Raw genomic sequence first — 15832 nt, 5'->3', positions numbered from 1 at the left:
CTTCTTTATCTTAGCTAGAACTTCTAGATAACCTGCTGCGGTTTCCATATCAGCACTTGCACTTTATGGACATAGCTTCTCTGTTAACCCCCATGAACCAACATCTGCTAGATTCAAACTTTTCTTTTGAGAAAAGAATTAGGGCCATGCGCAGGATCAGGTTCTAGTTTAAGGGAATGTTATGGCTGGACTGATCTTTTATCCAGATCACTAAAACTTTCTCCCTATGGGCTTTAATGCTGTCTCCCTTTCTTATCATTTGTGTGCTCACAGGAGTACTTTTTAAAATTTCCTTCATGGGCTCTTCCTTTGTATTCACAGCTTGGTTAATCGTTTGGTGCAAGAGGCCAGGATTTGGTCTACCTTGACTTTTGACAAGGCATCCTGACTAAGCTTAATCATTTCTAGCTTTTGACTTAAAGTGAGAAACGTGATTCTTCCTTTCCCTGGAACACTTAGAGGGCCAAGTAGGTTTATTAACTGGCCTAATTTCAATATTGTTGTTGTCTTGGGGAATAAGGAGGCCTAAGGAGAGGAAGAGAGGCAGGGGAACAGAACACATACATTTGCAGACTTTGCTCTCTTACAGGGCTGGCACACTAAAATTATAACAGTACCCCAAACATCACTGATAACCATTAACAAATAATTTAAAAGGTTTTAAATATTCCAAGAATTACCAAAATGTGACACAGAGACACTAAGTAAGCCAATGCAAATGATGCCAATAGACTTGATTGACTCAGGTTGCCACAAACCTTCAGGTTATTAAAAAAAAAAAAATAGCCTGTACAAAGCACAATAAAATGAGATATTCTTCATCAGGTCATTAATCCTAGTCATCTTTATATTACTTACAAAAAGTTTACAACTAATGTGAAATAGTTTTGAGTTTGAAATTATGATTTCTAACTAGCTAAGGAATGAGCTGACTTACTCTACTACTGACAAATTTGAGGTCAGCTCAAATTTACATCTGCACTTTTTTATAAAATGTTCTCATTTGTTCTAAATGTAATGTTTTATTATATTATAATGACCTTGTTTATTACTTTCCATTTGAAAGTTACTGAGTCTATCAAAGTCACTGCAAACATGGTCCCTGACTTCACAGGCCTCTTCCCAGGGAGAAAGCTCTAGGATACGAAGCACCTCAGGACACCCTTCTGTGTAAAGCAGAAGCAGAGTAAATGCTCAGAGATACAGGAGACCTGAATCCACTCGGTGAAGGACTCCAAAGACAAAATGGCTCCAGAGGAAAGAAAGGAGGGAGGCCCATTCCATGAAGAACACCTTTCTTGGCAACCACTAAGGCACATGGGAAGAGGTACCAAGAGAAGGCTGAAACAGGGGGGAAAAAAAAAAGAATGAAGGGAGGTGACTTGCCTGGTTATTTATAAAGAGCCAGATAGGCAAAGCTAGTGGAGCAAGATGAACTTGGTTAGAAGATCTCCATTTCACAAAAGTGATTGTGGTCAGCGTGTGGAGAATGGCCTGAAGAGGGCCATGGTGAATGTGAGGCAGCCACTTAGTCCTCCAGGGGAGCCCCAGTGGGGATGGGACCCCTGGCATCAGGATGCTGACACATGGCTCAAGGAGGGAGTTGGGAAGGACAATCCCAAAACGCAGTAATAGACTGGACGTGGGGAGGTAAGGAAGAGAGATTTCTGGCTCAAGAACCGGAAGGACAGAGGTGTCCTTCTGAGCCCGGGAGACCTGGACAGAATCTCTGGGGGAGGCAACTCCTGACTTTGGACGACTCTGAATTTGGGACCCCAACTACTAAAACTCCTCACAGGAAGGGAGCATTCTCCTTCAGCGAATCCTCTGCGTGTGGCATCTGTCGACACGCTGGCCTGTCGACGCTGAGCCCTTTATTTGAAATTGGGCTCGAAGGAGCTGCGATGCATTCGGTGCCTGCCTAAAACCACAAGTGCATCCCCCCAGACCACGCTGCTCTGCAAAATCGGACATAACGGGTGCCACTTAGGATATGGGCTGTTCAAAGGGCCAGAGTAATAGCGTGGCACTGCCCGAGCAAGTTTACAGACAGAAAATAACGTCGTGGTGCCGGGATACAATGAAGAGGGAAACCCGCTTAGGTAATCATCTGTGGAGGCTGTAAGAGAGAATTGTGTTTGTCTATACTTGCCTTTGTAGTTTTGACTTTATTGCCACTGCTACAGGACCAACCTGAGTAATCTGGCAGCACCTTGCAATCCTCTCCTTCCAAGCAAGGATTCATGTGACACCACCATTTCTGAATCACGATGGAAGCTGTAAAACAAAGGCCAAATAATGTCTGTGATACCATTTCTTCCTCCAACTAGGGACAACATAAAGCTCATATACGGATCCATATATTGACTTCAAAGATTGTTAATGAGAACTATTTCACTGTAAGTGAATTTAAAGAATGCCTTCAGCCATACACTCTAGAAAACAGTAAGACGCCAAGCTTTGCAGCATGCCTGGGTACGACTTTGGCACTGCTACTTTTTTTTTTTTTTCCAATGACCTTCAACTAGTTATTTAACTCCTCTTGGCCTCAGTTTCTTTATCTGCAAAATGAGGATAAAAACAGAACCTCACCACAATTGTCAAGAGGATAAAACTAATCCAAATTAAAATCTTGGCTAACCAGGGGCCAATCACTAGGTTGTCAGAAAATGTTAGCTATTGGTGTGGTCATCATTTTGTAGGCTCCAATGGTGGATGCTGGCACTGCAAAGTTGTTATGTTTGATGCTCTTTGTTGCCAAGGGCACAGACTAAAAGTAGTAAACATTTCCATCACAGAGGTGTTCATCTCTCCAACCCATTCCAACCAAGTGGTGAGTAAACCCTTGAACTCACCAACTGGAAGCCAAATGAGGTGGCAGAGCGTGGCACTCCCTCACAGGCTCACATTTTAGACTCGTGATCTCACCTGTGAATTCCCTTTCCTCCTTACCCCATCATCTCTGCTGCCACCGGCCTATAAGATGAGGAAACAGAAAATTCTCTGGGTTTGGAGGCAGATGAAGAGAAGTTAAGGGAACTATCAACTTGGCTGGGTATTCCTACAAAGGACAAAAGGGACTGTGATTCATTGTTTATGGTGAGCCCAGCCAGTGGACTGGTACAGGTCAGAGATCTGAGGCTGCAGGTAGGGTATATGGATTAAGGGGGAAGGGTCATTGGGCCCTGTTTTTCTGGTGAAACAGCAGCACTTTGGTATAAAAAAAAAATATGCCAATGGATTTGACTCAAAATACCCTTGCCTGGGAAGTCTGAAACTCAATTTCAAGCAACTCTTGCGAATTCCTAATAGCTGTTTTCTTGAGGGTCAGGCACCCTGCTAAATGTATTTCCTGCATTTTATAGAGAAGAAAAAACTGAGGCCCTTTGACAGAGGCATTATTTCTAATTCTAGAGCCCCTTCATCTGCCATTAAATTAATCTCTCTCCCTCACACCAGAGATCTGTAGTAGAAACAACCAGAGGTAGAGAGGCAGTGACAAAAGTAGGAAACATAGCAAGTTCACATTACAAACTCTTCTATCAGGCATATGCAATACCGCATGATTAGGTCACCGGACCATTTCACTCAGCGGAAGTGGCTAGACATTGTGTCTATTCCACATGAAGACCACCATTTCTGATTCTGGCCAAATACTGTGCTACTACCCAATTACAGTCCCATCAAAACCACTAATATATAAATGAAGAATTGTGATCTAGAAGAACCGTAAGCTATTTAAATCAGAAGGTGCCAACACTGAGCAAGGAATATAGCTAAAGGGGTTATTTATTTTATCAGAGAGTGCCACTGAACTTTAGTGGATGGCTGGAGACAGTGCGGTGAAGTCTGAGAAAGCCATATTCTTTTCAGTCACAAATATTTTAAACAAATTCACCTTAAAACTGTATGGAGCTTTGTGATTTTTAAAGCCCTTTTACATACTGTTCCTCTTTCAATTATCCCAACCACCTTCAGAATCAGGAAGGGGTGGCAGATGGCCAGAAAGGAAAACAACTGTAAAAGAGAGTGAGTAAAATGAGGGAGGAGGTACTAGAATCTAGACTTCCTCCTCTGTCTCTACAAGTCTTTCTACTGTACCACAACTTATAATAATAGCTTAGATTAACATATGCTACTTAGAGTTTGACCAGATTCAAAGTTCTGACCAGTCATTCATTATCTTCTGAATACCTTAGGCTGATCCCAAGTAGATATAAAGACAAATAAGAGATGGTTCCCAGCCCTCGATTTAAAATTCCATCTGCAGGATTGCAAAAGTTATATAAATGTTGACAGAGCTTAGTTATATTTACACAGAGTTACAGCTGAATTTAAAATACTTTTTTTTTTTTTTTTATCTTTAAAATAGTTCTCTTAGGCAGATTCTCTGCCACTCAGCAGTGGGAACCTATGTACTCCTGACAGGGGCTGGGGCTACATGGAAGATTCTGCAGAAGCGCAGAGGACAAGTGATCTGTCGAAGTGTGAGTGCGTGGTGTGTTGGGACGGGGAGTGGCCTGCCTGGAAGCCGGAAGACCCATGTGGCTCAGTGAGGGGTCAGCAAAGCAGCACAAGACACCCTGCTGAGCAAGGTGATCTGAGAAGCAAGCTTCGGGGGCTCTCAAGGCCAACTCCAGATTAGACTTGATTCCCCAGGCAGCAGGGAGCCATGGAAAGCTTCTGCACAAGGGCGTACCATAAACCAGGGGAACCTGTGTGCCTAGGACAGCTGGTCTGGCAGGTGATAATAAACAGTTGGGGGCAGAAAAGCGTCTGAAAGAGACCCCTTGAAATATTAAGGTGAGAAATATGGGAATAGATTCCCTACAGAGGAAATAATCTGATTCATTCTATGTCAGCTTCTCAGTAGAGAAATCCAAGTCCTTACTGGCTTCATGGGGTCCCAAGATAATTCTGATGCCAAATATCGAAAAAGGAGCTTGAGGGGGAAAAAAAGATGGATTCAGGCATTTGTCACAGAAAACTATGCCAATTCTTAACTACAGAAAAATAAAATGTTTTCACAGTATTTTGTTTAAGGCTTTAAATTTATTTAAATAAAAGAAGAAAGCACGTATGATCAAGCTCTTGTGAAATTATTATTTTTCTTTCATTTAACTGGGAAATATGGAGTGATTCTTCTGAAGACAGATATTATAGGTTCCTTAAAAGTCACCTGCCCTGAAATGTAAAATATTTCTATTTGCCAAAAAAAATCATTTTTCATATCTAGTGAAGAATGACACTGGAAAGAAGGTCTCTCCAAGTGTTAGAAACTTACTTACTTAACAGCAAATGTTCTATCAGAAAAGAAAGTCTTAATGAGAGCCACCATAGTAGCCACAATAAAAGTTTCAAATTCCTTTATGCATTAAAGACTGACTAAGGACCTTGCAGCTAAGGTGAGAAGGTGAGAACCAATCGAGGGTTTCACCCACCAGTGCATAAGGTGATTAAATAGCCCCAGAGTTCAAGCTTCGTGTGCCTACTGAGCTAGGCTTTGAGCTGAGACAAAGGACCCAGAAGTAGGATTTTATAAAATAACTCTTGAGAACATCTGCCCACTTAACTGAGCCTTGTCTCCATAGGAAAATAAGTTTGTAGGAGGTATCTATTTTATCCTGTTACAAAATACCATAATATACATGAGATGAGAAAGTGTCTTGTCACTTCTATTTTTAAAATAAAAATTCTTTAGAAAGCCTCATGCCTTTCTGACTTGGGAAAATACAAAACATCCCTATCTTCAAGCTGCCAACCTGTAATGAATTTCTAGTTTTATGCAGAAAGGAAGGGAAAAAAAAAATAGTGAAGCTCTGGTTTTATGGTAGTGACTTGTGTTTTCTGTAATGTTGTTTTCTAGGTGAAAATGTAATGGGACCAATTAGCTATCTTGTTCCTGGTGCATTTTCTGTTCTCTCTGTTGTATAAAATAGATGGAGATTTTTTTTTCTATCCCTTGTCCCAATTAAATATTACTCCATGAAATAAAACACAATGTGTATTCATATAGCTATTTCTATAAACCCACTTTCGAGTAAGACTAACAAATAAACAGGCTCACTTCTTGGGAGCTGGTCTTTCATTTTTTGATTCAGTTTAGTTGCATTTACAGAGTTAAGGCTTTTCTAAAGAAAAGTGTATTTTTACACTGAAACTACAGACAGAAAGATGAAGAACACATCTTCCTAGAATATATACACTGTCTTAAAAATGGAAACAATCACAAAAAAATATGCTCTGAGATTTTAATATACTTTAGCTGTTTTGCTCTTAACGTTATTTCAAGATGCTCTTTGCAAATTAACAAATGGCTTAAAGTTAATAAACCTTTCTTTAATGTTAACTTTAAATATAGGCAGGGGAAAAGACCTGCTAATTTATATTTTGTGATTTCAAGAAAAGAAGCCATTCCACCCTGACCCAGGTAACATGGAAAAAAGCAGTCCCGAGAACATGATTTTTTGCTAAAGGATTCTTACTTGTTCACACACTTCACACATAACAAGATATTGTTATTTCCACAAAGTATACAGACTACTGAGTGAGCCTGTGGATAGATAGATCTAGGTTTGTCTTCTCCACAAAGTGTGAGCTCACAGAAATACAACCCTGCCAGGCCCTGATCTACCTGAAAGGCAGAGTTTCTTGACCTTAGCACATTAAAGACTTGCTAATTCCTGATGGTAGGGGTATACACTGCACACTCTAACACAGTGACCAGCATTCCAGGCCTCTAGCCACTAAATGCCAGTAGCACCCTCTCCCCCAGTATAACAACCCGAAATGGCTCCAGACATCATCAAATGTCCCTCAGAGTAGCCAAAATCACCCCTGGGTAAGAAACATTGATCTATGGTCATGGAGATATACTCAGCTCAAAATGGGAGGCTGAGCTAGTTCAGCAGACCTCGTAATCCTTACTACAGAGTAAACACAATGCCAGCTCTATTCCTTATATGCCCTCCTGGAGCCTGCACTGTGGGCAATCCTACAAGTCAAAAATTTGCATATTCTCTCTCTGAATCTCGTTTTCTCTGGCTCAGTCTCACTACTCTCGCTCCCACACACAAATCCTGGCTACTCCAGGGCTCACCCAGAAGCCTATGCTGACAACCTACCTGACCTGTCAAATTCAGAGATCACATTTTTCCTTTTCAGCAATTGTAGGGTATTTGATAAGACCTTTGCTCACTTAATACCCTTTCTTACTGGCATATTCTCTTTCATCCACTCTCCCAGAATGTAGGAATTACATCCTCAAGTTTGAGCTGATGGAAAATTTCCAACAGTGAAGGCTCTGGAGGAGTCTCCAGCCTCATCTTCGACCAGGAGGAGTCTCCAGCCTCATCTTCGACCACTTCAGATCCTGACCGAGACATTTCTAATTCCCACAGTTGCCCCCACTCATTCTCACACGCTTTACCCGACTCTACCACTTGGTTCCCTCCTGCCTGGTAAAACCAGACCCAATGGTTCTCATAGGATATCATCCCTGACCCCTTCTCTGCTCTCTCTTCCTGTACCTTCATTTCCTAGAGTTCTTTTTTGGAAAGTAGGACCTGAGGCTAATTAGCATCCTATTCCCCAGCATCTACGACATTCCAGGCACAATGCACTGAATTAAAACTCAATGAACCAACATATGCAAAAGGTGCCTGTCCTTTCATCTCCCCCAGTTCTTTGGTAAAGTACATCTTTCTGTCATTCACCCGACCGCCACAGGGAAAAGCTCAAAAAACCGCTTGCTCTTTTAAGTGGCACAGAGAACATACCCAATTATACAACTTTGTAAGGCTGCATCTTGAAGACAGACTCCCTACCTCATCACACAGCCTGTGAAACCACGTAAGTTGTCTGCAGTACGCACAGGAACCCTCAACCCTAACCAAGTGGCTTCCAACATCTCAGAAAACAAATTCAACCATCATCAAAAGAAAACAAATGGTTTCAAAAAGCAGCTGCCTCCCATTCCTCAGCCTTTATCAGCCTTTTTTAAACCCAATAGTTAGAAAGCAGTCACTCTAACGAAATAAATGAAGCCTTGTCGTATTACACATTTATCTCCTTTTATCATAAACCATTCAGCATTATCTCTGAAGAGTGGTATTTTGATAAATGTGTAGAATACAGTTCATGTCATTAAACAGCCTTGTATCTATACCAGTCGAAGATTCAAAAGGGAACATGGTTACCAGCTACACAGTTGTCTGTTTTAGGACCCTAGTAACCATGGCTTTAATCAAGTAATTCCCCGCCCCTCCTCCCAAATCTGAAATGTAGTATTGAAATGTGGCTGTACTCCACAAGAGGATTTTATAAGTTAATTATAACGAAAAACAAAACAAAAAAACAGCTGATTTTTCTCCCTTTTTAACTAATAAAAACTATGATTTTTATAGAAAAGCAATGAAAACACTAGATAAGCATCTCTGCTGTGGATTAGCAGAAATGCATAAGTATATGCCACTTTCTGTGCTAACATTAATTAGTGCCCTGCTCCAATGTCTTCTTGCCTTTGTTTTAATTTAAATGTAAATTTAAGTGAATTTTATATTTTAGATCCTCTCCACATTCTTATTGACAAATAAGATAACAGGAACATAGCAGGAGAGACTAGGTCTTTCCATAAGCCAACTAGCAGCATGATACTGCATAATTATTGTGGGATAAAGATTATTATGGGATAAAGCTAAAAAGCCCTAATGGAAACATTCAGATAAGGAATAGAAGATCAGGGGGATAGGAAAGCACACATCATAACTAGAGTCTAAACTACAACTTCCTAGACCTCCTCTGTGACTTCGGCCCAATAAACATTTATTGGACACCTACTGTTTGCCAGCCTAAGTGCAGGGGATACAATTATTAAGATACAATCACAATCCTATCCTTCAGAGTTTGGGTATTCTCTGGCTGCAAATGTAGTACTCATAAGTTACATATGTATAGGAAGCTGATCCTGCACTGTCCAACAGGGATGCTTAGTCACAGGTTCCCACTTCAATCTAAATGCATGCCAGTCACTCCTCCAATGCTCAATAGCCACGTGTTTAGTGGTTACCAATCATACTGGACATGTGTGCATCAACACATAGCTAAGAGATATACAGAAAGAATATGTACATCATCACGGAACCTTCCACTACACAGACTCGGCTCAGACACCAAATTATTGACCTCTATCACTTACTGATCCTGTAACACTGAGGAAATCATTTAGTTAGCCTATGAGTCTGTCTTGTCTCAGACATAACTGCAATGTCCTTCAGTAAAGGAATGGCTAAACAAATTATAGCCTATCCATACAATGGAATGGTGTGGAGCAATTAAAAATAAACAATAGGTCACTATGTACTGCACACGAAGATCTCCACAACCTAATATTGATAGGTTGGATTAAGAAATATTCAATGTGATACCATTTGGGTAAAACACATTCATACTGAAATGTGCCATATTTTCTGGAGACCTATCTTAAATACACAAATATACGAAAAAAAAAGTATTGACATTTTTGTAGTTATTTTGACAGTGGTGCACAAAGGGGATTTGGTCCATATAATAAATGTATACAAGAATTAAAAACAAGCTACAGGAGAGTAAGGTATTAATATCTTCTTTACTAAGAGAAAGATACTAAATATAATTGTCATGCCATCTCTATGCTTTCCAGATACCGAAAGAAGTGCTCTGAGATAAATGTGTAAGACTTTTTAGATCTAAAGATTTGATGCTGGATACAGTATGTCATAATTCATAAGTTCTTGAAGAAGTTTAAAATCTATAGAGCAAGGAAACACAGTTGTTACCACTAATTTGAAAACAATCTGTGATTACTGAATACGAATCGGTTCTCTACCATGCTCAAAGTCATTCATGCACCAGCCAATGCGAGGGAGGAAGGGAAGGTGGGGCATTAAGAGAAATGAGAGATCCAGTTCCCATCCTCAAGCAACCTGCAGACTAATGGGAAGGCACACACTCAAAAAGATCTTAAAACAGAATGGGATACATGCCATGACCTGGAAGTACAGGGAGATACAGGAGCATACAGCAGCTATGGAAGGAAAGTTGCAATCAAGTAGACAAAATGTGTGTTGTGGGGAAGAAGGCAATGATTCAGGCAAAGGACATAGGAGAAGTGCAGAGATAAAAGGGAACATAAAGGAGCCCCCTTGGACGTCGGGAGTGTAGCTGAAAGAGGAGGGAGACAGAGTCAGACTATGCAAAGTTTAATAAGCCATGGTAAAGAATTTGGATTTTATTTTAAAGACAGTGGGAAGTCACTGAAGTGTGGTTTTAAATACAAGAGTGTCATGATGAGTTCTGCTTTTGTAGAAGGCTGCAGGGTAGAAAATGAGAGACAGGAGTAGTAAGGTTGGCAAAATGTAACGTGAGCCCCTAGACAGCAGGTGGCCGTGGCACAGAGAATCTTGAGACAGACCAAGGAGGCAAAATAGGTACAGTTTGGATTCAGTTGATGGAGAAAATAAACATGCTGAACTGTCTCAGTGGGAAAGATAGGAACTTAGCAAATTTCTTTTAAATATCTTTTTTTTTCAAATGTTAAAGACGTTCATCTTCTTTTATAGATCCACAATCCTTTATCTGTTATACCCAAATCCCAAATGCTCAGAAAATGGACAGGAGTTCTATATGATGGGTGCAAAACCTGATTTGAATTAACATGAGCTTCTTCACCTTGCCCTATCTCGTTCTGCAAGAATATTCTACATATTTCACTGTAGGAATACTAGCATCTGTGACAATAGCATACAACTGGAAAAGACATTAGGTTTGTTAGGGAATAGATGCTGTACATACTAGGCTACCTTTAAAAAATCTGAATTCGGCAATGCATTCGGCCCCCAGGGTTTCTGTGAGGAACTGTAAATGGTAAGTTGGCCATATCCACTTTCCAGCTTTAACTAGTGACCATCCGACCATAAATTTGTGCCTGTGTTTGATTGGGGAGGCGGGATATGGGTCAGTCGATTATTATTCTTGATTGTGCAATTCTGGAGTTAAAAATGTATATGTGTATTTTAACGGCTGACCTTGAGACATGCATCAAATAAGACTGGGAGCATTCATTTTCAGGAGTTTTCATGCCACTGTAGAGAAACTGCTACAGGGCTTAACCTCATGTACCCGTTCTCCTGGGGATTGATAACTTATTTCTAACAAGGTGTGTGCTAGAAGAAGCCAAGGGCATCAAAAGAAATCCATCTCAGGCCTCTACCTACAACCCATCAACATTCATTCATTAAAAAAAAAAATCCTTTGGCACAGTACTCAGCTTGGGGTTTTGGAGACCACAAATAAATGACATGTGATCCCCAAACTATTCTCAGGGAAATTGCTCCAAAGAAGATGTTTTATAAATGCTTGCTAAAATAGCAAATTAGATATAAAGAGAATATTAATCTGTAACCTTAAAAAAGGTCAAAAAAATAAGCAGCTAATCGCTTTTGAGCTGAGAGCTTGAAATCAGGGAGGAAAAGTATATCTAGGGAAGCAACTGCTTTGATGGATAAGTTTTGGAGAGACAGCCGGGGAAGAAAAAAAAAGAATCAAAAGCATATCTTCCTGATTGTCTAGTAATAGAACTCCCCATTGGGACCCCTTGAGAAATATCATTAATAACTTACCTTATTCACCAAGCAGTGCGCGGAGTTACAATGATGTTCGCTTTTGGAACAACACTAACCCAGAAGCAGCCTAGTTTTCTTTGAGTTGCAAAGACAGTAAAGCAAGGAGGTTCTTGGTAGTTTGAGGTACTTTTGCAATATTAAAGAAACTGACCAGAAAAAGTCTTACCTTCAACACAAGAAGGCTGAGCCCGAGTTGTGCCAGCAACCTGTCCTGGGAAGCAGGAGCACTTGACTGTTTGTGATCGCTCTTCTATGCGGTTCTTGTTACAGCACCTGTGCACAGCGACCACCTCACAGGTCCCTTGCTTGATTTGGTGGTGACCTGGGATAAAGGGGGAAAGAAACAGACCCAGTATTGTTAGGAAAAAATGAAGCTACCAAGTATGTGAACAATGCCATGACTATATCTTCCAGCTTCTTGTACCATGCCTAGGAATCTCTGTAACTTTTTGTTTAGATATAATTTTATACACACACACACACACACATGTATGTATGTATATAAAGATGTTAAGAATAGTGCAAAAAATTCCTGTGATCCTGTGTTAGACAGAAATTCAGCCTCCAGGACCTTTAACCCCTGGCATCACACCCACAGCTATGTTATGTGACTTATATGGCAAAAGAGATTTTGTGGATATAATTTAAATCACTAACTGGTTAATTTTAAGAAAAGGAAATTATCCTGGATTGTCCAGATCGAGCTAATGTGCTCCCGTAAGCTCTTAAAAGCAGAGAAATGGAGCAGAAGGGAAAGTCAGATTGAAAACATGGTGGGGGGGGGGGGGCAGGCACCTGGGTGACTCAGTGGTTGAGCATCTGCCTTTGGCTCCGGTAGTGATCCCAGAGTCCCGGGATTGAGTCCTACATCAAGGAGCCTGCTTCTCCCTCTGCCTGTGTCCCTGCCTCTCTCTGGGTCTCTCATGAATAAATAAGTAAAATCTTAAAAGAAAACAAAACATGAGGGGAACTTGAAACACCCTGCTGGCTTAAAGATAGAGCAGTCAGAAGGCAAGGAAATGGGGACTTCAGTCCTACAACCACAAGAAACCAAGTTCAGCCAACAAAATGAATACAGGTTGAAGCAGATTCTTTCCCAGGCCCTCCGTAAAAGAATACAGGCCTGCTGACACCTTGATTTTAACCCAGAGGTCAGATGCTGAGCAGGGAATCCAGTCAAACTGTGTCAGACTTCTGACCTACAGAAAAAGCCACTATATTTGCAGTGATTTGTCACAGCAGCAATAACATCTTTTACCCAGATTCACTATTGTTAACATGTGACCCTATTTGTCTTGTCATTCACTCTCTTTCATGTATCTTTCTGAGCCATTCGAGAGTAACTTGCAGATATGATATCCCTTGACCCTTTGGTAACACTTCAGTGGGTATTTCCTAAGATCAAAAGCATTCTCCTACATAATTATCAAAATCAGGACATTTAACACTGATACAATGCTATTATATAAAGCTATTACATAATCTGCAGGTTTGCCAGTTGTCCTAATAATGTCCTTTATAGACATTATTCCCCTTTTTTCAGGATTCAAGGACCCACATTGTATTTCATTGTCACATTTCTTTAGCCTTCTTTAATCAGAAAGCATTTTTCAGCCTTTATCCTTCTTGACATTTTAAAAAAAATACATGCCATTTATTTTGTAGAATGTCTGTTAGTGGGTCCAACGGCCCTGGTCAAGTCTTCAAAGACTCCAACCCCAGCCAACTGCTGAACTGCAATCTGATAACCCTGAAGCAGGACCACCCAGCGAAGAAATTCCCAAATTTCTGATGCTGACAGACTGTGTGAAGTAATATATGTTGATGGTTTTAAGCTTCTAATAAGGTTTGGGCCAATTTGTTACACAGCAATAGATAACTAATAAACCAAATCTGGCTCTATCAGGATTGAAGAGACTTACCTCTGCTCTGATAAAAATTATGTAAACAAGATTGTGCAGGCAAAGTTTAGAAATTATTAATAAAATACAATGTGGGGCACCTGTGTGGCTCGGTCAGTTAAACATCTGCCTTTGGCTCAGGTCAGGATCTCAAGGTCCCATAAAGTATTAGGATCCTGCTAGTAGGGAATCTGCTTCTCCCTCTCCCTCTGTGCTCGCTCTCTCTCTCTCAAATCTTAATAAAATAAAATCTTAAATAAAATTCTCTCTCTTATCTTAATAAATCTTAAATAAATAAAAATAAAACACAACCTTTTGAAGCACCCATGAGCACCCTCAATTTTCACATACACTATTGACAAATAAATATCTCATCTACTCATTAAAACAGGTTTCCCCAAAGATTCCCAGGGGCTAATACTTTGCTTGGTTTCTGTTGTTTGTTGCATGTACTTCAAATCACAAAACCAGTTTAAAAAATCTGAATTATGGAATATTTTCATCGATAAATCGAGCCCTCCCACAAAACCACCTCTGTATTCTGAAAATTTTCTAGCCCTTTCTTTGCATACTGTATTAAAATGTGGGTGGGAGCAAGATTCAATTACTGGCAAGAACAAACAGTAAGGCAAAGTTTCATTTGTGAAAACACATAAAAGCATGGAACCAGTACCCAGAGAATCAAACCACCGTCATGAGAGAAAGTTTTCAATCTCCTAAAGAAGAAAGCATAAAGTGATTAAAACTATAACCCTTAATAAATGTACACAACCAGAGTGCTGATTTCCCACAGGTAGTTGCATACAGTTGTAAAAAATAAATAAAAATGAATTGTAATTACAATGTTGGGAACGTAATACAGGTATTTGGTGCTGAGTAAGCAGAACGACAAGGACTGGGAAGAGTTCAGCAGGAGACCATGTCTCTGGTTTACAGTTGTAGGTGAGCACCTTCAGGTCAAACGTCCCCTGAATGACTAGCCATGGAGGGGAGGGCCACAGTGAATTCATCCTCAGTCCTCCAAAAGCACCTTCCCCTCCCTGTTGGCCACTGTCACAGTTTGCCCAGTGGCCACAATGAAGGACCACAGGCTGGGCAGCTTAAACAGCAGATCAAGGTGCCAGCCAATTGAGTTCCTGGTGAGAGCTCTCTTCTTGGCCTGCAACAAACTGTCTTCTCTGTCATGACGTGGCAGAACAGAGTGCCCTGCTGTCTCCTCCTTTCTTTTTTTTCTCCAGAAAATTACTAGCTCTCCCAGATCAGGGTGCCACCCTTATGACCTCATTTCACCTTGACTTCTTCCTCACAGACTCAGTCTCCAAATATAGTCATATAGTCATACCTATGAATTGGGTGGGTGGGGGGACACACACATATTCAGTTGATATATCAGCCATGTACATTAATTAGGTTTTAAATGACCCTGGGGGGTCATGAAGGCAGCACTACACTTCATTAAGAAAATAAAAGAAATGCATTTTAGTAACAGAATAGTTGAGAAATGGTTGCGACATTCACCAATATTGTAGTTGGCTTAGAATTTTGCTATTTAGATAACCATCCACAAATGCAAACAGATTTTCTTCCTCCTCAAATTTGTCTCTGAGTAATCAACCTGCAATGGTCTAGGATTTTATTCACTTATATAACACTGACTATAGGACCGCATTGATTTTTAAGATACATGCTTTTCTCATCTTTAAACATTTCAGGTCTCACAACTGATAGCATCTTATCATTGTAATTGGCAATGCTTTTCTTTCTGAGAAATACACAAAATAGCAGTGTATCTCATAGTTGATGGCATCTTAGATTTGATAAAACAGGGTAGGTTGCAGGCACTATTTTAAATCCTTTACAAATACTCTCCTATGTGATCTTTAAAAATGCTACAATGTAGGTACCATTTTTCTTCCTTTTGTACATTTAACAAAATGTACACACACTAATTTGCCCAAGGTCACACAACTAGAAACTAAAGAGGATAGATGCAAACCCAGGCAGTGTCTATATGGTCATAGAATGCAGAGAAAGGCAGTAGCCAATATCTCACTAACTGGAGCCAAATGGCATTCCCCACCCACCTCTCAGCAAATCACAAGACATGGCTAAGTTTCCCACAGAAAAACAACTTTCCTACATGATGACAGTGTGCAGGGGACTCCATACAGGCACTATTTCTAGTCATTTGTGGACTGTTGAGACTGGACTGTGGTCTTTGAATAACAATGTGCCTCATTTCTTTGTAATCTGTAGTTCCTGACCCAGGAG

At 40.4% G+C, this 15832-nt stretch overlaps 1 protein-coding gene across 3 annotated transcripts in view; it reads right to left on the bottom strand.

Moving 5' to 3' along the window:
• The window catches only part of TAFA4 (TAFA chemokine like family member 4), a 173509-nt gene that overhangs the window by 15823 nt on the left and 141854 nt on the right, over window positions 1-15832 (bottom strand). For 2 of the 3 annotated variants that reach the window (XM_072785450.1, XM_072785452.1), the window contains exons 4-5: window positions 11827-11982; window positions 2194-2277 (exon numbers count right to left, since the gene is read on the bottom strand). In XM_072785450.1, coding sequence (XP_072641551.1) covers window positions 2194-2277; window positions 11827-11982 — 240 coding nt within the window. Of the gene's footprint in view, window positions 1-2152; window positions 2278-11826; window positions 11983-15832 lie in introns of all 3 variants that reach the window. The other variant, XM_072785453.1, reaches the window with a different exon arrangement.

The sequence above is a fragment of the Canis lupus genome, chromosome 19 (assembly GCF_048164855.1).
Source record: "Canis lupus baileyi chromosome 19, mCanLup2.hap1, whole genome shotgun sequence".
Lineage (NCBI taxonomy): Eukaryota > Metazoa > Chordata > Mammalia > Carnivora > Canidae > Canis > Canis lupus.
Note: the sequence above shows the minus strand (reverse complement) of the source record. Positions and strands in the feature narration are given on the sequence as shown.